This window comes from Eptatretus burgeri, chromosome 13, assembly GCF_056783735.1.
Source record: "Eptatretus burgeri isolate ZD-2024b chromosome 13, Ebu_testis_v1, whole genome shotgun sequence".
Lineage (NCBI taxonomy): Eukaryota > Metazoa > Chordata > Myxini > Myxiniformes > Myxinidae > Eptatretus > Eptatretus burgeri.
Window position 1 is genome coordinate 60,790,665 of NC_140973.1, and position 24,743 is coordinate 60,815,407.

The 24,743-nt window shown below is 44.4% G+C and overlaps 2 protein-coding genes across 9 annotated transcripts in view; one reads left to right on the forward strand and one right to left on the reverse strand.

Moving 5' to 3' along the window:
• PCM1 (pericentriolar material 1) overlaps positions 1 to 2,629 on the reverse strand; it is a 152,536-nt gene extending 149,907 nt beyond the window's left edge. For 5 of the 6 annotated variants that reach the window (XM_085852688.1, XM_085852689.1, XM_085852686.1 and 2 more), the window contains exons 1-2: positions 2,475 to 2,629; positions 1,399 to 1,578 (exon numbers count right to left, since the gene is read on the reverse strand). In XM_085852688.1, the coding sequence (XP_085708814.1) occupies positions 1,399 to 1,509 (111 nt within the window). In that variant the 5' untranslated portion in view covers positions 1,510 to 1,578; positions 2,475 to 2,629. Of the gene's footprint in view, positions 1 to 1,398; positions 1,579 to 2,214; positions 2,234 to 2,474 lie in introns of those variants that run through there. The other variant, XM_085852685.1, reaches the window with a different exon arrangement.
• A 5,962-nt stretch (positions 2,630 to 8,591) lies between these two features.
• LOC147014600 (E3 ubiquitin-protein ligase SH3RF1-like) overlaps positions 8,592 to 24,743 on the forward strand; it is a 171,888-nt gene continuing 155,736 nt past the window's right edge. The window contains exon 1 of one of the 3 annotated variants that reach the window (XM_085852693.1): positions 8,592 to 9,270. In XM_085852693.1, the coding sequence (XP_085708819.1) occupies positions 8,863 to 9,270 (408 nt within the window). In that variant the 5' untranslated portion in view covers positions 8,592 to 8,862. The remainder of the gene's footprint in view (positions 9,271 to 24,743) is intronic. The other 2 variants (XM_085852691.1, XM_085852692.1) reach the window with 2 other exon arrangements.

The window sequence follows — 24,743 nt, forward strand, 5'->3', positions numbered from 1 at the left end:
GTAGCTATCATTTCTTGAAGCGAGACTGTGTCGCTGATACAGTGCCCCTCTACCAGAACACACACTGGAACTGGTACTCATTTTGCCGACCTCAGAAGGATGACAGGCTGAGTCAACCCCCTGGTGTAATAATTCAGCGGCCGATGGGGCTTGAACTCAGGACCCTAGGATCCCAAGCCGCCACCATAATTCTCTTGTGTTGAAGTTCCTTGTAAGGGAACTCAAAAATGTCACTCACCTTCTATCCAAGAGATTTCCAAAGCGAATTAAACTGCCATTCTACATTCAGCTGCTTCGGAGCTAACTCTGGAGGACGCACGCACATACTGACACCTCTTCAAACAAGCTCAAATGAGCTAAGATCCTCGTCCCCTTAATGATGACGTCATAAAAACGAATATGACGTCATTGTGATGTATCGGGTTTGCGATCAATTATCTGTGCTAATGCCCGGCTTGATTCCCACAAATAAAATTAAAACAACTTGCCTATTTTCGGAGATAATGGTATAGGTGATTTCCATTAGCGGCAATATTATGACATCAACTTTTTTCTGGGAAGAATTTTCAAAATCGGAGCTGGTTACTGCCTGCGCGTGGGCTTTCTGCATATACATGGCAAGTTTCACGAAGATCCGATGAAAACTCTGGGTTGTGAAACAAACAAAAAAAAAAAAAAAGTCCAAAAATAGGAATGACGTCATAAAAATTTATATGACGTCATAGTGATGTATCATATGTGCGGCAATTCATCTCTAATGCCCGCTAATGTTCGATTCCCGTAAACAGAATTCAAAAAGCTTGCCTAGTTTCGGAGATAACTATTTAGGCGATTTCCATTCGCGGAGATATTTTGACGTCACAACTTTTTTTTCTAGGAGGAATTTTCAAAACTGGAGATGGTTACTGTCTGCGCGTGGGCTTTCTGCATATACATGGCAAGTTTCACGAAGATCCGATGAAAACTCTGGGTTGTGAAACAAACAAAAAAAAAAAAAAAGTCCAAAAATAGGAATGACGTCATAAAAATTTATATGACGTCATAGTGATGTATCATATGTGCGGCAATTCATCTCTGCTAATGCCCGCTAATGTTCGATTCCCGTAAACAGAATTCAAAAAGTTTGCCTAGTTTCGGAGATAACTATTTAGGCGATTTCCATTCGCGGAGATATTTTGACGTCACAACTTTTTTTTCTAGGAGGAATTTTCAAAACTGGAGATGGTTACTGTCTGCGCAGGGTATTTTTACATATATACGCCAAGTTTCAGGAAGTTTCGATGAAAACTGTAGGCTGTGAAACAAAAAAGTCCACAAGAAGAAGATGAAGAACAACAACGTGAGTAAGACTTCGAGATCCTCCACGAGGATCTAAAAAGAGGTAAAAGTGATACTTACCCAGTTGTTCAGCCTGTCTTCTATAAAATTTTCTGCAGGGATCCAGCTCGGCAATTCTTCATCTTCTTGATCGTCGTCATCAAACGAAAGATCAAATCCACCGGCGGCCATATCGTCCCCGTGAAGAGATCACAAACACACAATGCGGTGCCAACCCCCCTCCACTCCCACCAACGTGACCTGGAGGAAAACAATTCAACGTCAAATCAATGATGCCGTCACTTTGGCCGAACGTACGGACCAAACAGCTTTAACCATTACCTCCAACACAGCACATGTATGCAAATTTAGCCCGGGAACAATGAGGCGGTGTATGCACCGGACAAACTACGTCGAAGTCTCCCAGAAAGGTAAAATGTCATCAGAACGAGAGAGAGGAATCTCAAAAGTAAAAAAAAAATTAAAATCAAATAAAACATCCGACTCCAGTCGACCTGCAGACTGTAGTTCCTTCCGCGAGAGTTCCTCGTCCTGTTGTCCGTCCGTCCCTACGGACCTCCATTTTAGGGAAATAAATAAATAATTTTTCAACACAAATCGATTCCCATCGAATAACCGGATAAACCACCGAGTATAAAAGGCCGTTACAATCCCAGCACGTCGTCCATTCACTCCCAGCATCGGTTTGAACCGGTTATTCCTGTTTTATCAGAATCCTTAGTTAAAGTTCATGATAAAAAAAAGGCCTCGTTCGATCGAACCTCCTTTCACACACAACACACAGAAAAAAAAAAAAATCACAGCGATGCTCATCGTGAGAAACCGAAGGTAAAACGATCCGATTACCAGAGAAGTTTGTTCAAACTTTACACGAACCAGTTAAATATCAACCTCAGTTGGAGCCTTTTATCCGACTATCCGCGCTGTCGAAGGTACAAATGATCACTTCGCACCGGTGAGGGCTCTGCAAACCGGACAAACTACATCCCCCATCAATCTCCTCAGATTCCCCGAGGCCTCAGGGCGACGCACACGTTCTCTCTCACCTGACTTGGTGAAACCTCGTGTGACGGAATAAACCCTTATTGACGTGGAAAAAAACACAAAACAACAAAATACTGACTGGAAAAACTCACCGAATGTAAATCAAACAAACCAAACGGGAGGAAACCGCTAATACTCCTCAGCGACCACTTCCCGCCATATTAACGCGTCGGACGCGGAGGGATACAATGTTTGCCTGGTTACCACAAACAAAATCTTGATCGTCTCGAATTAAAAGTTACGGCTAAAGTGGAAAACGTTATTGTCGTTTCCGTAGGTTGATGCAAACGGTGTCATAGCGTCTTAACACAGCGAAACCAAGGAGGTGCGTGGCGAACTATTTGCTGACGAGACAGCGAATGTATACAAAACTGAAAGCGTCCTCAAGCGTCGTTTTCGGCGGGAATTATACGATGTGTCGATATTTGTTTTATTATTCATTTACTTTTCTCAGACCTTTTTCATTTAACTTCGATCTATACTCGCTGTTCTAAATTATTCCTGTGTTGATTTAACATGTCCATACTTTTCTACGAGGCGGTGTAGTGGTGCTCGTGTGATAGGTGGTGTCGGTCGTCAATTCGCATTCTGAATTGGTTTATTTCATCAGTTATCGATTGAAACTTTCTAATAACTCGAAGTTATTAGTAACAGCCCCAAGTAATTTATCGTAAATGCTCAAGTCTTAAAAACGTCTGGACAAATCTTGTTAATTAATCTGCAGAAATATTGGGCTGATCGACGATCGTCCACTGCAGTCCGAACCAGCGAGTGCAGACAGCAACGAGGGACAAATAGGCAATGCTTCCCGTGTTGATATCCAGAAAATCCAGTAATTCAACTTTATCTATCGAAAATTCCAGCAATGTGTGATGTGTGTGTGTGTGTGTGTGTGTGTGTGTGTGTGTGTGTGTGTGTGTGTGTGTGTGTGTGTGTGTGTGTGTGTGTGTGTGTGTGTGTGTGTGTGTGTGTGTGTGTGTGTGTGTGTGTGCGCGTGTGTGCGTGCGCGTGCGTGCGTGCGTGTGCGTGCGTGTGTGTGTGTGTGTGCGTGCGTGTGCGTACGTGCGTGTGTGTGTGTGTGTGTGTGTGTGTGTGTGTGTGTGTGTGTGTGTGTGTGTGTGTGTGTGTGTGTGTGTGTGTGTGTGTGTGTGTGTGTGTCTGCGACCGCCGTTTCTCGACAACCACTGGTCCGATCTAATTGAAACTTACCAGGTATATCGCTGGAGACCTGAGGATGTGCCTTTTCAAGGTTTGATATTAAACGGACAAGTGGTTCCCAAGTTATGCCCATTTATTTACCAAACCGATGACAGGACACGGTGCTATGACGTCACGATTGACGTCACAACTCTTCTTAGTTTGATATGACGTCACTATTGATGCTGGGGACCTGAGTATGTGCCTTTTCAAGGTTTGATATCGTTCGTCTTCATCCGTTTCAGCTGTTTCCCAAGTGTTTCCCAAGTTATGGCCATTTATTTACCAAACGAATGACAGGACACGGTGCTATGACGTCACAATTGACGTCACAATTCTTCTTCGTTTGATATGACGTCATAATTGACGTCACGCACGTACGGGCATGACGTCACGACGTTTGATATGACGTCACGCACGTACGGGCACGCACTAGTAATATAAAATCCACTCGTTAAACTTAATTAGTAAAAGTAATGTGTTAAATTATTTCAGAACTACATTAATTTAATTATTTAAAGATAATAAAATTAAGTCAAAAACTTGGAGAAAAAAATTGCTTTGCTTGTGGATTACATATGTCAATCCGTAGTTGGGGAACCATCTATGTATTACGTATTCCTAAAGAGAGTTCTAGTAAATATCAAGAAAACATTTTTAGTTCCCTCCCTCTCCAGGTGTTAGGGTGAGACCATGCACTTAATGATCAACCCTTGTGCAACATATTAGAACAACATCAAAAAGACAAATGTTCGAGTGTGCAGTGCTTTTCCTAATCAGCAAGAATGCTTACCCCGCTACAAAATGACTATCCCATTTGTAATGGTGTTGTCATGACGATGGGCCATTGTCGAACACCAGCCATGACTCACAGCTCACAACCGACACAAATCGGTGCATATATGTTCGATTTGAGGATCCCTGATCAAGAAAAGATCGCTCAACACTGGACCACCGTTTGGGTCTATCACCACAAGTCTATGCAGACGGCCAGCTTAAACAATGAGGGAAAAGTGAAACAGCACAGGATTAGGAATGAGCCCCACCCTGGGTCTCGAGAGAGAGATATGGTGTCAAGACTGTCAGTGATCTTCACACGATGGGAGATTGGCAGTGAAGCTCCAGGTGTATATGGAATGAGTGTCAGAGAGTGAATGAGACCCATGTGATGTAAACATGATCGAACGACTGGACACTCATTCCAGCCTGGCACAGAGAAAGCTAAAGGGATATGAAGACGTAGATATACAAACTGAAAACATCCTGGTTGGACAAGACGACTGTCGATCTCTCATTATCATGAAGAAACATAAAGGTCTTCAGACTGATAAGTGGATGTGGAATGAATTTTGTGATTCGTGATTATTCAGGTGTTCAGAGTTCGACCACTAGAGGACGTTACAGACTCAACACCAAAGGTGGATGGACGTTGTGTCTTCACCCCGGTTTGTCGGTCTGTGAGCAAGATATCTCAAAAAGTTTCGGACGGATTCGGACGAAACTTGGTGGACATGTTGGGTGTTTGATAAGGACGAGTTGATTCGATTTTGGTGAAGATTCGAATCCGGGTCTGAGAATTTTTAAGTGATTCTTCACCATTGAGAGAGAGATGGGGCAAAAAACTACATACACAGCACAATATCTCAATAATTTGTGGACGAGTTATAATTATAACAAATCTTGGTGAATGAGTTGGGTTGGTGACAAGAACGAGCCAATTCGATTTTTCTCCTCTAGGTCTTGTGTTATTGTCCCGATCAACTCTCAGACCCAATGGTCGACAGAGGAAAGAGAAATGCCAGAACCCCGATCCCGGGATTGGACTTGCAGCTCCGCAGGCTGATTTGGGCATGCATTTTAGCCAGAATATTTCACCGGCCCACAATGTCCTACCCTTGCGAAAAGCACCTTTGGGATCGTTAACGACCACCGACAAAATTTTCTCTGGGCAGAACACCCAGCTTAACGTTCCTCCGACAGACGTTGCACCTTGATGCACCACCCATGCCAACGAAGTACCAGGGTAACAGCTGCTTAAATAGTCTTGTCGGGAATCGAACCCAGACGAGACAGCTCAAACGTAAGAAAGCACGCTCCATATCTGAGCCATCCTTCACCATATTGTTTGATATTTATTGGAAAAAACGTGGGAATTCTCACGTCATTCCGTTTTTCTTTAATCGCAGAGATCATCAGCTTGTGCGGTGGTCTTTGTGTTTTTCTTTCCGCAGCTCATAATTTACATCAACTTTAAGTTGTAGCTTTTAATATATGGTAAACATGTGATTTTACCAATTACTCCCAATATGCAGCCGAGGCATCAAAACATTTTTCAAACCAATGATCACCTATTAACACACGGGCTGGGTAGGATGGTCGAGATGAATGCACACTCGCCTCGAAGCTATCTAGCCTGAGGTTCGAATCCCGACCCAGCTATAAACTGTCATCCCGATGTTTCGCAGGCAAGGTGATTCATCAATGTCTCTCGGATGGACGTTAAACCGGACATCCCGTGTGCCGGCGTTCAAGATCTCCACGATGTCCTTGATGGGAAGAGCAGGGAGAGCTATCGCCGGCTCTTTCAACAAATTCCAACTTCATCCCGAACCTTTATAGTCGAACGTCTTGCCTGTCCGACCGGTTCGTGAAAGACTTGGACCAAAGCTTCCCCCCTGGCGAACCACACAAGAACGTGAGAATAATTGCGGCCGTTTAAAAAAAAAAACGAGAGAAAAACATTAATTCGAAGACCGAACCAACGATGTGCTCCAACAGGTAACAGCGATGGTAATCGATTCGGGAACCACTCTTATAATTCCAGCTCAACTGTCCAATTATAAGTTGGAATCGCATTTTCAACCTGTAGTTGTCCACCTAACAAAAAAACACAAATCTGTTTTACTATGTGGACTACTACAGTGGCAAATCCAGGGGGGTTTCCTGGTTGCCCGGAAACCCCCCCCCTCCCAACAAAAAAATATTTACCATCACAGTGGCAAACCCAGGGGTTCCCTGGTCACCCAGAACTCCTTCTAGTATGTCATATTGGCACTACCATCACTCAGGTAGGTCTCACTAGTCATGATATTTAAGATTGAAACTTGAAGTTTATTGAATTCAAGCTATTTTATTTTTAGTTCTGCATTTAAATATTAAATTAATTAACTTTTATATCTTTTTGCACAACAACACATGCACATCAAGGAATATGTGAATGTGCATTTACTTGAAAGCTGCAATAAAGTTTTCATAACGTTCATATGACTTAGATTTTCTGTTATTTGGAACCCCCCCCCTACCCAATTCCTGGATTTTTCCCTGGACTATTGCTCATGGAACCTGCGAATTGACTTTACATGCGTCATCCAATGGGTCGTGGACTTTGTCGATGGTGGAGTAGAATTATTATCCTCCCCGCATCAGATTTTACAAGATCTCCTCTGTTTTAATAAATCCTCCCCACGAGGTACAAACTGGATGGGTTAATGTGTAGTGACTGCTGCTGCCGCTATGATCTTCAATGGACATCTTCGTGTCGAGCCGAGAGGGGTTAATTGATGTGAACAATCAATCTGCACGCGGCTTGCCCAAGGTGAACCCAAACATTGAGTCACGTGGGACAAAACTGCGCAATTTGAGGGCTCGGCTGTGAAAACGTTGCCACGGTCCCGCACCACGAAAGGTGCAGATGTCCAGCACCATTAGAGGAATAGATGTCCGGCACCATTAGAAGTGAGGTATAGATGTCCAGCACCATTGGAGGTATAGATGTCCAGAACTATGAGAGGTGTCGATGTCCAGCACCACGAGAGGTGTCGATGTCCAGCACCATGAGAGGTGTAGATGTCCAGCACCATGAAAGGTGTCAATGTCCAGCACCACGAGAGGTGTCGATGTCCAGCATCATGAGAGGTGTCGATGTCCAGCACCACGAGAGGTGTCGATGTCCAGCACCATGAGAGGTGTCGATATCCAGCACCATGAGAGGTGTAGATGTGCAGCACCCCGAGAGGTGTAGATGTCCAGCACCATGAGAGGTGTCAATGTCCAGCACCCTGAGAGGTGTCAATGTCCAGCACCAAGAGAGGTGTCGATGTCCAGCACCATGAGAGGTGTCGATGTCCAGCACCATGAGAGGTGTAGATGTGCAGCACCCCGAGAGGTGTCAATGTCCAGCACCAAGAGAGGTGTCGATGTCCAGCACCATGAGAGATGTCGATGTCCAGCACCATGAGAGATGTCGATGTCCAGCACCACGAGAGGTGTCGATGTCCAGCACCATGAGAGGTGTATATGTCCAGCACCACAAGAGGTGTAGATGTCCAGCACCATGAGAGGTGTAGATGTCCAGCACCACGAGAGGTATAGATGTCCAGCACCATGAGAGGTGTATATGTCCAGCACCACAAGAGGTGTAGATGTCCAGCACCCCAAGAGGTGTATATGTCCAGCACCATGAGAGGTGTATATGTCCAGCACCACGAGAGGTATAGATGTCCAGCACCCCTAGAGGTGTCGATGTCCAGCACCACGAGAGGTGTCGATGTCCAGCACCATGAGAGGTGTATATGTCCAGCACCACAAGAGGTGTAGATGTCCAGCACCATGAGAGGTGTAGATGTCCAGCACCACGAGAGGTATAGATGTCCAGCACCATGAGAGGTGTATATGTCCAGCACCACAAGAGGTGTAGATGTCCAGCACCATGAGAGGTGTAGATGTCCAGCACCCCAAGAGGTGTATATGTCCAGCACCATGAGAGGTGTATATGTCCAGCACCATGAGAGGTGTATATGTCCAGCACCCCTAGAGGTGTCGATATCCAGCACCCCGAGAGCACACGACACACGGCTCTTCGTGGTACGTGTAATACTAATCTCATTAAACAAGGACCCGCCTCCTCCTGCCCAGCTTCACTCACAACCATTGCCCTCCCCCCACCATGCCTTCCCTTTCAGCTCCTCCCCGCCGCCAGCCCATAGATCCCCGGCGAGCCGCTCGGATCCACCCACAGAGGCGCCGACGAGCCGTCGCCATGCTCTGCCGTACCAAGCAGCTGTGCCGTCGGGCCCGGGAGTATTGAGGGCGACGGGCTGGATCTCTAACATTCCTCATCCTCTGTTTTCCCCTTGCCGGACGTTGACGTGTCCCGAGGAGATGAGGTCCCGCCTCCGGGATGGCTCTTCGTGAGCCCGGCTGAGCGATCAATACCGGTAGAAGAACAAGAGGAGCCGGACACAGAAGGAGTTGGAGGTTGGTCCGCGGGTGCCAGTACCGCCCATGATGGACGAATCGTCCCTACTGGACCTATTGGAGTGCCCGGTCTGCCTGGAGCGTTTGGATGCCACGGCAAAGGTCCTGCCTTGTCAGCACACCTTCTGCAAGCGCTGTCTACAGAGCATCGTCACGTCTCGCCAGGGCGAACTCCGCTGCCCCGAGTGCCGCTACCTCGTCCGGTGCGCCGTTGAGGACCTTCCGGCCAACATCCTCCTCCTTCGTCTCCTCGATGGCATCACCAGGGGCCAGGGACCTCCCAGAGTGGTCAGGGTTGCCCGAGCCGCTGCTGCCGCTGCCGCAGCTGTCGGCGCCGCGTCTTCGTCCTCGTCGTCGTCCTCTTCGACATCCCCCGGTGCTTGTAACGGAGCTCCGGTCTCCTCGGTAACCTTGGGTCGCAGCGTGTCCCTCAAGGTACGAAAGGACCCCACTGCACGTATCTCTCGATTGTCCTTCCGTTTTGTGGTTCAAGGTGTTTCTGATACCTGGCTTTACCTCAGACAACGTATCCGAGCATGACCGCGAGCGCGCGCCGCCTTCGCAACGTTCTTGAGACATCAAGCAGCCCACGTGTTAATTGAAAGAACCCCCGATGATCCTATCCCTCTCTCCCCCGGTTGATGTTCGTTTAAAGGAAGCCCCACCTCCAACCCCTCCTTCACTTCACCCTCTCATCCCTGGGTGGGTGTTTATTACGCTCGTGGAATCGAGGTGTTAGCCGTTAGGAATGTGTGCAGGACGTTGTCCCCAGCACCCTTTCATCCAGACACCTCTCCGTTGCGCGATTTTCCCACGAGTGAGACACGAATTACTGAATGTCGGCTTCTCTGGAATTTGATGGCCAATCGATGCAGCTCAAGGCGTTGTCGTGTAGAATGGAACTTGTTAATTATTCATTGGTGTAACATATGGTGGGCATGTCTCCTCCGAACCATTGATGTTGCACCGTGAAGGGAACCTTTGATTCATTTATATACCTACAGTGTTGTGTGCAAGTACCCACTGCATTTGTAATAAGCCCAAGGTACTCAACACCCACCTTGAACCAAATCACACTGTCCTTCTTCTGATGTGCTGCAGGACAAGGTGGCATCAATTTACTGCGTACACACTGGGGGAGGTGTGGGGGAAGTTCTAATTAAGAAAAAAAAGAAGAGATGAAATGATGATGCAGTGAGGGAGTTAAGGGCCTATGAAGGGGTGTGGGATAAGTTGGAAGAAAAGAAAAAGAAGCTTTGGGAGGCATATGGGAACATGTTGGGTAGGTGGGTATGGAGTGTTGTGGGGTCAAACATTCTGCCATAATGTCATAAGTAATAAATAGGTGGAGTGGCTTTTCAATATATATATATATAACATGTCAATTAAAAAGTATTTGGAAGAAAACAGGAAAAATCTCTCCATGTAAAGGCTTCATTGTGGTTGCTGTGACAGTTGTACTTCTTTAACAGCCCCGATTATTCTCATCTTTTTGGGAGGGGGGAGAAGGGGGGATGTTCTGGCCCAAGAAAGCCCTGAAACCAGCTGGCCATGCCTGACGTTTCATTGCCAGGAATTTGAAATTTGTTCAGCCTGTCCGCAATAACTCACCCACTCTTCTCAAAAAGACACCGTGGGATCTTTATCATCCACCAACGCACCTAGTGCAGCCACCTTAACTTCTTCGTGATGGACAGCACACACATTGATGCCTTGCCCTGCACGTGAAACACCAAGGTGACGGTTTATAACTGGGTCAAGATTCGAACCCACGCGAGACAGCTCAAAGATGAGTGTGCATACCTGTAAGCTATCCTGGCAGCACTGCTGCTGTGACAACGGTTATCGATCAGGAAAATTTCATCACGGTTCATGTTTGTCAACCTAATGCTCCGTTTAGAAGTTGGTCAAATTACTGGCCCAAAGTTCAACACTGACTAAAGAATAGCTTGTTCGTGTTCCCATCTGAATCCCCGCTCATAATGCAGTAACCCTGGGTTCAAACCCCATGCGTGGTTGTCCATTGCCCTCTGACGTCCTTGTACATAATGTGAAAGTGCACTGCCTTAAGGTCTTTTGTGCTGAATGCGATATCTCTACAAGCTCGTGCATGACAGGGCTGGATTTAGGCATGTGCAAGCTTGGCAGTTGCCCAAGGGCCTCCACAACCAGGGGGGCTTCCACATATTTCATGAAAAAAAAGTATTTGTGAGTGCCTGAATGGTAGTTGGTAGTTAGTAGAACAGATATAAGATATTCATCTTATCTCATTCTCTATTTTACATAGAAGTTCAGATTCTTTGTTCTTGAAAAAATATACTTTATGGATGACTGTAAATATGTCTTAGCCTGGTGTTGGCGCAGTGGTTCGGGCAGCGGCTTGGGATCCAAAAGGTCCTGAGTTCAAGCCCCGTTGGGCCACTGAATTAAAACACCAGGGGGTTGACTCAGCCTGTCATCCTTCCGAGGTCAGCGAAATGAGTACTAGTATACTGGGCCGGTGTATACCCCGGTTAAAATAGGTGTACCATATCCCTGTGTCGTAAGAGGCGACCAGGGTTGCGTCAGGAAGGGCATCCGGCATAAAACATGTGCCAAATCACTATGCGGATCATACGGATGATCCGCTGTGGCGACCCCTAACGGGAGCAGCCGAAAGAAGAAGAAGGATGACTGTAAATATGTCTTGTCACCTTTTTAGTATTCTAAGGTCGGGTGGGCTTCCACTACTGAAGGCTGCCCAGGGGCCACCACATGTCTAAATCCGGCCCTGGTGCACGAGTCTTCCATCGTTGCAAAATAAATTAATAAAACAAGATATTATGGGATCTTTAATATCCATATTATCATGGAGTACGATCGTTCTCCTTAGATATTGATGTCACAAAAGAAAAAAAATGCCCACCCACTCATTGTACATGGGACAGACATGATAGAACATTATTCCCACCAAAGAAGCACACCTGCTCATGGAGGCATGGTGGTTGTCATGCGGTCGAGCCTTTCGCCCATGATGCCGCCTTCAACTAAATCATTTTTTATATTTCATCTGGCATCGTCACTCAATATGTTTATGATTTGCTGAAGCGACACTCGGTCAACCCCGGTTAATGCACTTGAGCTACGGAGCCTTCACTGGGGTGGGGGGGGTGGGGGGGCTTCATCAAAAATGAATCCCCCTTTTCCCTTTGAGATGCCAGCACGGGAAGGCCTGAATCATTGTGGCACTGCAGGTGCAAAAGCAAACTGTAAACACACAAGGAACGGGAGAGTGGCGTACTTTTGGGCCGTGGTCATCTCGGAGAGGGGATAAGAATGTGGATGAAAACAGACCCGTTCCACAAGTTCTTTCTCCGCTTCCCCCCCCCCCCTGGGGGTGCCGTTGCAGTTATGCTCTTTGTTACATTTATAATTTCCCTTGGACGTTTTAAAATTGCAATTTGTTTTTGTTTTCATTCATAGAGTTGTAAGCTTGAGGAAAACCTAAGATGAGATGAGAATGAACGACCAATGTACAGCACCTGTCCGGCAGAATGATGCAGAGGTAGCGTGCACTTAACTTTGAGCTGTCTAGTTTGTATTCGATTCCCGACCAGACTGTAAACCAGTGCTGGATTAACCATGAGGCAGACAAGGCATGTTCCTTAGGGCCAGCCAAAAATTTGGGCCAAAATTATTTTCACATTTAATATTTGTCCTTTTTTGTATTAAATATTTTGTTCTTGAATCAGTTCATCTTTTGTCTGGGGTCCATTTCCATGAGCCCGAGATCTCATATAAAATTTTCAGGCCATTCTCTAAAATTTCAAATGTGCCTTAGGGCCAGCCGAGGCTTAATCCGGCACTGCTGTAAACTGTGGGTTTGGGGCTCTTTCGGCATCCCTCGAATGCACGTTCAGTCGGATGTCCCGTCTCCCAGCATTAGCTGGTGTCCCACGTCTTTTTTTTATCCCACGGTGTCCCACCGTCTCTTTTTATCGAAGTGTATACGAGCTATCGCCGGCACCCTAAACAAATTAAATTTATCCTGCTCTGACTACTGCTGGTAAGGCAAAGGCAAACCACCTAGTGCAATCCTTCCACACACAGAGATACTACACCCCCACCTTTCCTTGCTCCAGGTGTATGCGTGATGTCAAGCTCGTTTGCGACGTTTGCAGCTTTCTATTGACATAAGCCTTTGAAGTTTGAACTTGCAAACATTTTCTGGCATTCAACTACTTGGTATTAAAAGTATGGAGGATTCTCACAGGGTGTGCGTGAGCAAAGTGCTGGCGTGTGAGATTTATTTTGGGTTTGATGTCACCTCTGTGGGAGAACCAGGTTCACGATGGTTACCTTTTTTTTACCTGTCAAGGTGTAAAACATTAGCAGTTGCTTTTGATGCACATACCAATGGATTTGTAAATCATACACACAGGTGTTTGTGTTCCACATTTGCCAGTTGTCTTAACTTCACTTCACTCATATATATATATATATATATATATATATATATATATATATATATATATATATATATATACATATATATATATATATATATATATATATATATGTATATATATATATATATATATATATATATATATATATATACATATATATATATATATATATATATATATATATATATATATATGACCGGGCGTAGTGGCGTGCGCCTGTAATCCGGCTACTCGGAGGCTTGGGTTGGAGGATCGCTTGAGGACGGGGGCTCTGCACTGGGCAGGGTGTAGAGCAGCCCGGAATCATGGCGAAACCCAAATCCTGATCCCTGTGTCGTAAGAGGCGACCAGGGTTGCGTCAGGAAGGGCATCCGGCGTAAAACCTGTGCCAAATCAGTATGCGGATCATAACGGATGATCCGCTGTGGCGACCCCTAACGGGAGCAGCCGAAAGATGAAATATATATGGTGGCCTAAAAGTTGCTTTGCCCCTTCCCAGTGAAGCATTCTTGAACTTTTTTTAATATAAAGGTTTTATTGTACAGTACTTAAAATAATTAATTTGTCATTGTATCTGTATGTTCTCCATCATTCTTCTGAGTCAGGGTTTCCGCATACCATAGCGAACGAGGGCAAAGAGGAAGGGACGGAGGGAAGTGCGAGAAATTTATCAGGGGTAAAGTAACTTTCGGGCTACCACATATATATATATATATATATATATATATATATATATATATATATATATATATATATATATATATATATATATATATATATATATATATATATATATATATATATATATATATACCTGTATATACAGGGGGCTGCAAAAGTAGGTATACAGTAATGAAAAACAAAACGTGCGCACAAAACGTATTTTATTGATTATATGAGCATATCAATAATAACATACCAATAATAACATACCAATAATAAACATATCAATAATAAACATATTAATCCCTCAAATGTTCAAACTGTTTGCCCTCGTATTAAATGAATCCGAGCACCACTATTATAATACAAGTAATACTGGTATAATCCTTACTGTATACCTACTTTTGCAGCCCCCTGTATATGTATATATATATATATATATATATATATATATATATATATATATATATATATATATATATATATACATATATTTTTTAATCAATTTGACTTTTCTTTTTCACAAATACCGTTCTCCCACGTTTTCATTTCTGGTATGTTACACCTCAGCCTTATGCCCTGCAGGGATCCATGTTCTTGGGGATTTTAGTGTGCCACGTGTAGCTGCGTGTCATGCACGCACATACTCACCCTGCAGTAACTTGTGCGGATTGAAGTCGTCAGGATGAGGCTGTTTGACAGGCATGTCATCGTCAACGCGGTGCGTCATGTTGCGTGGTGGGGCGAGGTTACACCCGCTCCTGTCATTGGATAAAGATTCGGATCGGAAGGAAGGAGATGGAGGAAGAGTAGTGCCAAACATGAAGGGCGAATGACCACTCCCCTCTAAAAGCGTTCTCCAATGTCTTAGGAAGTCTGGAAATGTGTTTATCCCAGTGCAGCCATTCCATTCTGATTTCCATGCGATCGCCTCCACCACCAGGCACGCTTTGCCAAAGTGTTTAAAGGTTGCTGGAGCTTTTGCCTTTGTTGTTTGGTGCTCGTTTGAAGGTTGTGCAAGCGTTTGTTTCCGTCTCTTGGTCACGGTTTTCGCATTCACCCCAAACCGTTCAGAGCAGTTTGACGCACAAACATTTTTACAATTTTTTTTTTTTTAACGAGAGACAGAGCAAGGCTCAGAACTGGTTTTCAATGATCACATGTCCTTATTGGTCGGGCTGCTTTCAAAGGAATAGCTGAAGATTTCAGTAGAAGTTGGTGGGGGTATCGGGGTGAGGTGGGGGTGATAAGGTTTCTTTCTCACCTTATCATAATCCGGTGACCATTTAAAAAAAATAACAGCTGGACCGTGTTATCTACAGCTTCATTCTCTGCCAACTTATCCCTCTACCACCATCACCTCCCTCCTTCTCCACTGCTAAATTGTACCCTTCAGCCAGCTAATGATCATTCCCATAGATGTAAGCAAGCAATCCATACAGTGAATTACGATTGCTATTTGATAATTATTAATCTCGGCTGCTCTAAAATGAATATTGATTGTATTATGGGCTTGCAATATGGTGGTTTAAAAACTAATATTTTGGATTTATTTCTAATTACCTGCACCACCGAAGGTGGATGGAGATTATGTTTTCAACCCTGTTTGTTTGTCTGTCTCACTGTCTGTCTGTCTGCTTGTGTGCAGTGTATCTCAAAAAGATGTGGACGTCTTCAGATGAAATTTGGTGGACAGGTTGGGGGTTTTGGTGAAGATCCAGATCCTACAGGTTTTCTCTTTTTTTAGTGATTCTTCACCATTGAGAGATAAGGGCCAAAAACGATACATAGCACGATATCTCAAAAAGTTATAGACGAATTTGAACGAAACTGAGTGGACAGGTTGGGTGTGTGACAAGGAAGAATTGATTCCATTTTGGTGAAGATCTGGATGCAGATCCGGCCTTTCAGTGGGATACAAAACGTGAACTGTTCAGCCCAGCGGAGGTATGAGCTCTACCGAGTGCCTTTTTGAGTCCCAATATGTTTTCATCACGAAAGGTAGCAACTGCTGCCGATGAAAATCACCTGCATTCGTGCATCTTTGATTTGATTTGTCTTATTTCCCACGTCGTTGCACGCTCACTCCTCCATGCTTTCCTGACACCGACCGATGTGCACCAACAAGTCCTTGTTATAATTAAGTGCTGCACGGATTGATTGTAGTGCTAGCTATTTAGTGCTAACTCTTAAGGCTTTTCATCAATGGAATAAAAAGAGCGCTAACCTCGGTGATTAGTGGCATCTTTTTGGATGACTTGATGCCTTCCTTTAGACTCGTTCATGCACCATTGGTTTTTGCTATGAAGCACAAGCATTTTGAATGAATGAATGAATGAATATTTACAATCCCATTCGCATGATATCCTTCACTGAGACTGTCGTTATTAGTGGAGTCTGTGCTGTTTTATTTGAATGATGATTGGTATATGATTAAGATGGACAGTTTTGTCCACCTGTCCATCCACCAATGTATATGACATCCTTCGTCCTCCTAACCTGCAGTTTAATCCAATCGCCTTTGTAAGATATGAGATTCAGACATGATCCCTATATTAGTGTTAAATCAAATCTCACAAATGTCTGCAAATTAGCTTTTGATCACCCAACCCCCTCTGGTTGGCTCCTTCCTTTCCAACCCATCCCCTTTGTCCATGCCATGTGTTGACGACCACCAAATGCTTACTTTGTATTCACCATTTCTCATTTATTTTCCAGGGTTTCTTTTTCCCCCAACTGTATTTTTTGCTATGTTTCAAATATGTATGTTCTCCCATCTATTAATGGTTTCCAAATGATAAAAGGCCACCATATTCATTTAATAGGTTATGAGGTTGGGTAGGATACCCCTGTAGGGAATGGTGGGGTAGATACCGTAGGTCTGTTTATTGTTGGTTGTTAAAAAGGTGGAATGTTCAATGTATCCACCTCTGTTTCGGAAAAGGGGGGGGGGGGTCACGATTCATGGACCAAATTGTGAAGTTTTCTTGTTCTCAAAGTTTTGTTCTGAGGGCTCTTTTCAGGATTGTCACCGAGCCCTGGACAGCTTCCAACTGCAGTTTGTTTGTAGTAATATTCCCAGGGATGGGTTTTATGATCTCCATGAGGTTCTTCTTCACTATTCCCATTGCTCCAATTTTAGCACTGGTACAATTTTGACTCTTTAGCTTCTAATATCTATTCACTTCGTTTTTGAGATCTTGGTATTCGATCATTTTCTTGATTTCTGCGTTGTTTCGGCTAAAATCCACTGGGAATGGAAACCTCGTGTGTGTGTGTGTGTGTGTGTGTGTGTGTGTTTGTGTGTGTGTGTGTGTGTGTGTCCGCATGCCTTTCTAATGCAGTGTATTCTTGCTCGAATCGAAATGGGTTCAAATACAAAACAGCCCTCTTTTGCTGTTGTGCACATGTTGGTGCTGCATCCTGGAAGCTTTTTCGTATCTTTCAATGTCTGACATCTCGTTCCCCGTTAAAGAACAAAGTAGATCATTATGTTAAGTTCCATGGTGAATATTGCATGATCACATTGCTTTGATGAATGACATAGTAAAGCACAAGGAGTACGTTTTCCGTGTGCTATATTAAGGTTTGACAAATCCACAATGAATGGCCTGTGTAGCTCCATTCGCTGAACATTCCAAGGATTGAGAAGGCACAAAGTCATGATCCTTTTCTTACATTGATCCATCAGTCATGTCATAATTATGTCCTTCTGTGTCACAGTCATTCACGTAATCAGTGAGCGATAACTTTCTCCATAAGCCTGTGTAGAAAAGCCAGAGTTAAGGAGCTCTTTGTCCCATGGTCTCTCGTACCGAAAGCCGTATCCCCAACGTAAGCAGGTCTATTGCAAATAAAATTCCACTTTTTTTGGAATCATTAAAACTTGAAGACTGTTTGAATGGTTTTACTATATTGTGTGCCACTCACAAAGCCAGGGCTTTCATTGGTATCATGGCCCATGTATCATTGTGTGCCATCCATCAGAAGGAGGTCAAGTCGGAGAATATGTCTACCAGCTCTGGTTGTTGATGGACGTTAAAGACCCCACCGGTATCTTTCGTGAAGAGTAGGCAAGTTATCTCCTGCACCCTGAACAAATTAGAAATTCCTGCCACCTCCACTCGAACGCCAGACCCGGTCAGCCGGTCGTAAAAGACTTGGGCCAAAAGCACTCCCCAGCCGACCCCACGAGAAGGTAGGAATAATTGTGGTCGTTAAAGTAGTGGTAAATTTTTCTTTTTGAACCAGCAATCCACCGATTACTCAGTGGTGTTGGTGGGAAGGGATGCTGATCGAGGAAGAAATTTTTAGATCCTCGTGGAGGATCTCGGTCTTACTCACGTTGTTGTTCTTGTGGACTTTTTTGTTTCACAGCCTACAGTTTTCATCAAAACTTCCTGAAACTTGGCATATATATGTAAAAATACCCTGCGCAGACAGTAACCATCTCCGAGTTTGAAAATTCCTCCGAGACAAAAAAGTTATGATGTCAAAATATCTCCGCTAATGGAAATCGCTGAAAAAATTATCTCCGAAACTTGGCAAGCTTTTTGAATTCTGTTTGTGGGAATCGAACAGGGCATTAGCAGAGATGAATTACCGCACATATTATCATACATCACTATGACGTCATATCAATTTTTTTGATGTCATTCCTATTTTTTGACATTTTTTGTTTCACAGCCCAGAGTTTTCATCGGATCTTCGTGAAACTTGCCATGTATATGCAGAAAGCCCACGCGCAGGCAGTAACCATCTCCGATTTTGGAAATTCTTCCAAGAAAAAAAAGTTGACGTCATAATATCGCCGCTAATGGCAATCGCCTATACCATTATCTCCGAAAATAGGCAAGCCGTTTGAATTTTGTTTGCGGGAATCAAGCCGGGCATTAGCGCAGATAATTTGTCGCAAACCCGATACATCACAATGATGTCATATTCGTTTTATGACGTCATCATTAAGAGGACGAGGATCTTAGCTCATTTGAGATTATTTTAAAAGCAAACTGGGATGGGAAAGGTGGTAGGGGTGGTATTTGAGGATGAAACGGTCAGGCAAAGGGAGTTTGGAATGAGAGTGGAGGCTTTTAAGTATTGGACTCTGCCATATCTGCGTACATCATACGTAGATGGGGCCCATAACCCCATTCACTCCAATTACCATTTTTGGCCTCATGAAAGAAGCCTAAAAGTTCTCATAATTGCAAAAAAACATGAAATAAATTGGAGTCAGATTTTAAAAATTGCTGGGATTTTGAAAGTCGTGATGAAATCCAACAATGCTGCCTCTTTGCTGAAAGAGGTTTTCAAAATTTATAGTTGCAAAAGGTAGACTGTGAAAACTTTCCACCCGGTGTGACAAATGGTCAAAAACGATGCCGTGAAAACAGAACCCTCTAATAACCCTGCTCTGGTCGGCTTTGTTGGCATACCAAATACTGCAGTTAGTGTGGCATGTCAAGTCCGAACTGTAAAAAACATGTGTTCATCTTGTGCTCAAAAAGCTTTTGTTGTTTCGGAGACGGTTGCACCACGCCTGCGAGGCCTATCTTTGTGCTGCGAGTGAACTATGCTGTCAGACTGAAAGTGCTTTTAGTTAATTACTCTGCACACAACAAAATCATTAATGTGAAGCACACCGCAGGGGAATTAATTTGCCCGTCCCAGCGACAGATCGGCAGCGGCCAGAGGCCCTCTCAGCAGATCTGCAAGGGATGAGACGCTGCTGGTCCGACATGGAAATCAATCCGAGCAAGTCTCACATTCTCAGCTCACGCCTTCCAGAATAAGCAAACACACCTAGGAGTATCAATACAAACCCAGATATCTATTTCCTTGATCGACCGCTTGAGAAAAGTTAATTCCTTCAAATTTCTGGGTCTCGTCGTCGGTCTTGAGCTTTCTTCGGCGGACTGTGACAACCGGCCGAAGGCTGGGTATCCTCCATTTTGCTACGTCCTCTCTCAAAGTCGGAACTTCTCACGGCCTACGCTTCCTTTGTCTGCAGATCAGTGGAGTTCTGCTCTCGATCCGATGGCCTTGCTTCACACCTCTCACTCTTTGGGTGCTCAACATCGTTGGCATCTCCCACAAAGAAGCAAGGGCTGTTAGGCCCGATTGATATCCCAACACAGACGGGTTGATGGACCTCCACTGCTCCTCCAGTGCTGCTCCCTCTGCCCCTCAATGATGTATGCCTTCTTCCCATAACCCCTTCTGGTTAACCTTCCAGAATCCATATGTATTGCTCACCCCTACTCCTTTGTTCATCTTATCTCCTGCCTGTTGAATCGCTTCCCCGAGTCAAATCGACCCACTCTTTCTTCCACAGCATCACTGTGGCAGTACACCCCCATCGCTTTACATCTTCCACCACCGCCCGTGATCCTCGTGCTCTCATTAACCCTCTCCACACCTTCTTTACATGGGTAGTTTGTCATCTTTCCAATTTTTTTTCTTCTCTCTCCCCTCGCTCTTTCCTGTTCATTCGTCTACCTGCTTAATTGTGTCATTGTCATTTGTTTTGTCCACCATCATATTGTCACTGTGCTACTTTTCCATCATGTGTCGCCTCGCCGTTCCACAAGTCTAGATTCTGTCCAAAAAGTAAAAGTTCTATTACCTCCACAGCGGCGCCATTTGAGCTCTTTATAAAGTCGTCTAATTGGCTTCGACTTCAGTGGAATTCTAATGAAGTGGTTTTTCCTTGGTGGTTTCCTGAAATGCCACCTTTCAGAGTTTGGTAAAATGTAGCGTAACATTTTTTGGCAACCGTTTGCTTTCGGAACTTGGGCGTATAATCAGAAAAAAAGGTTTTCACAGATACTACTTTGTTTCAGGAAAATTTGGCCTATTCCATGTTCTCCATCGATCCACGCAGGATTTGGTCGATTGACAACGCACGAAAGGATGAATCTGTTTCAAAGCAGCAATGTATATTTCCACTTTAACAACTGCATTCCACCCATTTGCTCCTTTTTGTTCGGTTAGTCATGCTGAATCAAAGTAATTGATTCGCTGTAGTCACTCTCGGGCTAGGCGCTTGCGAGGAATCCCGGTGCCACATCGATGCGACTCGAATGAGGCATTCCAGTAAGTGTCTTCTTTTCTCCCCCTCCACCCATTCATTTATTCTTGGGCTTAGTGAAGCATTCCTTCTGCCTGAACTCGTCCACACGGCTGACGAACAAACCAACGCGCAATGGCATTCAAATTTGGGAGGTACCAGCAATCTTTTATGGATGCCTCGCAGTGTGACCACTCCTTGGCTTTTTTCACAAGATCTTGGCTATTCGTTGTTCACCTTGGCGTCTTGGTTTTCTATAGGTTTTCTATTATCTTTGCTTTTCCCGAAACATTGTGAATTCTTGGCTTTTTTCATTGGCTCACCTTGGAATTTATGAAAATGAGGACTGGTCACACTGAGATTGCCTCGTCTCCTTTAAAGTCCTTGAATGCATTTCCTATCCCTCCGTGCTGTGCGCACCTGTATTTCATGTACTTTGTGTCGTAGGTCTTCCTGAAGAATCGTTCAATACGAAGACAATAAGGAATCAGATGTCACTTTTTCACTTTTTCACTGTTGTTTCCATCATCTTCGGTTCGTTCCACTTGTGAAGCCCTTTATTTTTGTTACAGCCCTCATGAGCCGTGACGGTTTTTCTTATAAGCCGCTCGGAAAAAGATGGAACCCGAGTGGCTTTCCAGTGCAGATGGATGGTGACAGACATGTGGTTAGACGGATGAGGAGTGCAGATGATTAAAATATCCCGCAGGCCAATGTGTCATTGCTCCTGCTTCAGCCACCCCCCTCCCCCTGTGTGCAGCTGTCTGTGTCCCTTGCATTCCACCCAGCATGCGGTGTTCAACCATGTGCCACCACCTCATGATCTCGTGATTAAATTAACCACATTGTTCGTTTGCGTGCAATGCTCTGCGAAGGTGACAAGGTTTATACAAGGCTTTGATGATATTCAGCAACAGTGCTTTATCTATCTATAATTCCAGCAATCTGTGTGTGTGTGTGTGTGTGTGTGTCTGTCTGTGACCGCTGTTTCTCGACAACCGCTGGTCCGATCTAATTTAAACTTGCCAGATAATATTGCTGGGGACCTGAGGATGTGCCTTTTCAAGGTTTGATATTAATCGGACAAGTGCTTCCCAAATTGTGGCCATTTATTTACCAACCAATGACAGGAACCGTTGCTGCGGCCATTTTTTTTATCAACCAATGACAGGAAGCGTTGCTGCGACGCCGTGGTCGATGGGGAAGAGAAACTCAGCCGCGTTCGCCATTACGGGTCTCTTCTTTTCTCTTCTTTTCCCTTCCCTTCCCTTCTCTTCTCTTCTCTTCTCTTCGTGTTTTTCCTTTCGAAAAGGCAAAATACGTTGGCGCTAATTGAATAATTGGCCATTAAAAGCCTCCGTATTCTTGCCCTGGACGAGGAAACAAAGAAGAAGCGCCGTTTCCTCAGCGATGTTGTTTATGAAGAGGTGCTAACGAGATAAAAGTGTGTACAATGTACATGGAGACGATTTTTATTATTATTTATTTATTGAAGAAAAATTGTTCCGAAAATAATTTATCAAAAAAAGTGCACAACTTTTTTTTGTTTCCAATTGTCAAAACGCTGTGGCCTTTGGAAGTGTTAAGGAATTCAGCTCCACTCAACATGCTTGCCAACAAAATACATCTCAATTTGGTGGTAAAAAGGATTCACAACGACGGGTTTCCTTACTCATTGCTCTGCAGTCTGCATTCAACCCCTTCATTTGTCATCTCATTGACCTCATTTCATCTATCTATAATTCCAGCAATCTGTGTGTGTGTGTGTGTCTGTGTGTCTGTGTGTGTGTGTGTGTGTGTGTGTGTGTGTGTGTGTGTGTGTGTGTCTGTGTGTGTGTGTGTGTGTGTGTGTGTGTGTGTGTGTCTGTGTGTCTGTGTGTCTGTGACCGCTGTTTCCCGACAACCACTGGTCCGATCTAATTGAAACTTGCCAGCTATATTGCTGGGGACCTGAGTATGTGCCTTTTCAAGATTTGATATTAATCGGACAAGTGATTCCCAAGTTATGGCCATTTATTTACCAACCAATGACAGGACACGTGCTGCGTAGGCGTGGCCGATGCGCCATTTAGTTACCAATCACAGGACACGTTGCTGCATGGGCGTGGCTGCGTAGGCCGGTGCACGGCCGGCCGACGATGACATCACGTGCCGTGCTGGTTACGATGGGGATCGATCGGTGCCTCAGTTACCGTGGGGTAGGAGTGCCAATGGTAAATGGCAGCGAATGTCATGGCAAGCAAAGACAGGGAGGTAAACTTGATTTTAATTAACTCTGTGTGTATCACAGCAGTTGTTACTTCAATGCAAGCGATAATTCGTGGAATGATGTGAACATTCTGTATGGGCACGCACTAACTTTTGGATAGTGATGACTTACTGTATTCTGATAATTTCTCGATTTCTTATCCGCATTTATAGATAAACACAATGCCCCAATCCAGTCGTCGTTTATGAGAGCGAAGGAATGGCCTGTGTGGTTGTTTGAAAGTTTTTTTTATTTTTTTGCATGTACGGCCACGTACATACGGGCATGCGAGAGCGAAGGAATGGCCTGTGTGGTTGTTGTTTCTGGCACACGGTTTGAAAGTTTTTTTTTTAAGTTTTTTTTTGTATGAATGGGCACTCACGTACGGCCATGCACATACGGCCATGCACATATGGGCACGCGAGAGCGAAGGAACGGCCTGTGTGGTTGTTGTTTCTGGCACGTGGTTTGAAAGTTTTTTTTTATTTTTTATTTGTATGTACGGCCACGCATGTACGGCCATGCACATACGGCCATGCACGTACGGACATGCACGTACGGCCACGCACATACGGCCACGCGAGAGCGAAGGAACGGCCTGTGTGTTTGTTTCTGGCAAGCGGTTTTAAAGTAAATATATATATATATATATATATATATATATATATATATATATATATATATATATATATATATATATATATATATATTGCACGTACAGCCACGCACGTACGAGCACGTGAAAGCGAAGGAACGGCTTGTGTGGTTGTTGTTTCTGGCACGCGGTTTGAGTTTATTTTGCGGGGGGGGGGGGGGGTGAGGGTTTGCACGTATGGACACGCATCTACGGGCATGCATTAGTCTTAATAATTCCTTCAACAGTCTTATGTCATCTGTGCTCGGCGCAAGGTAGGGAAGAATTCTCCTGTCAGGAAAGGTAGGGCAATAACCTTGGTGTTGGCTTAACGGTAAGTGGCTGTCTTAAGATCCTCGGGTCTTGAGTTGAAGCCCCTGTTGGGCCGTTTAATTAACACCAGGTGGGGTTGATTCAGCCTGTCATCCTTCCGAGCTTGGCAAAATGAATACCAGCTTTATGGTAACAGGGACATTGCATCAGTGGCACAGCTGTGCCCCCAGCCAATAATGCCACTCACAGCCTTGTGCTGTACATGAAGGAAGAAGGAAGAGGTAGGGTAATATTTCCCCCTCCCCCAGGCCATTTATGTATGCAGCATACACGTATCCTCCTTGGTCAAACATTTATCATTTTTAATGATCTGGTATGTCATAAACCAGAGAGCCCTCGAGTGTGTATGTACAGGATACTGAACATATAACCAGGACCAAGGAGGTGATCGGGTGAGTTGTTGGGAGTGGGGAGTTCGCAGGAACAGTTAAAAATCAAAACAGGTTAGAGAGTAATAAAAACCATTAATTTAGTTATACTGATTAAAACAACATAAAATGGAAGTCGTTTTAA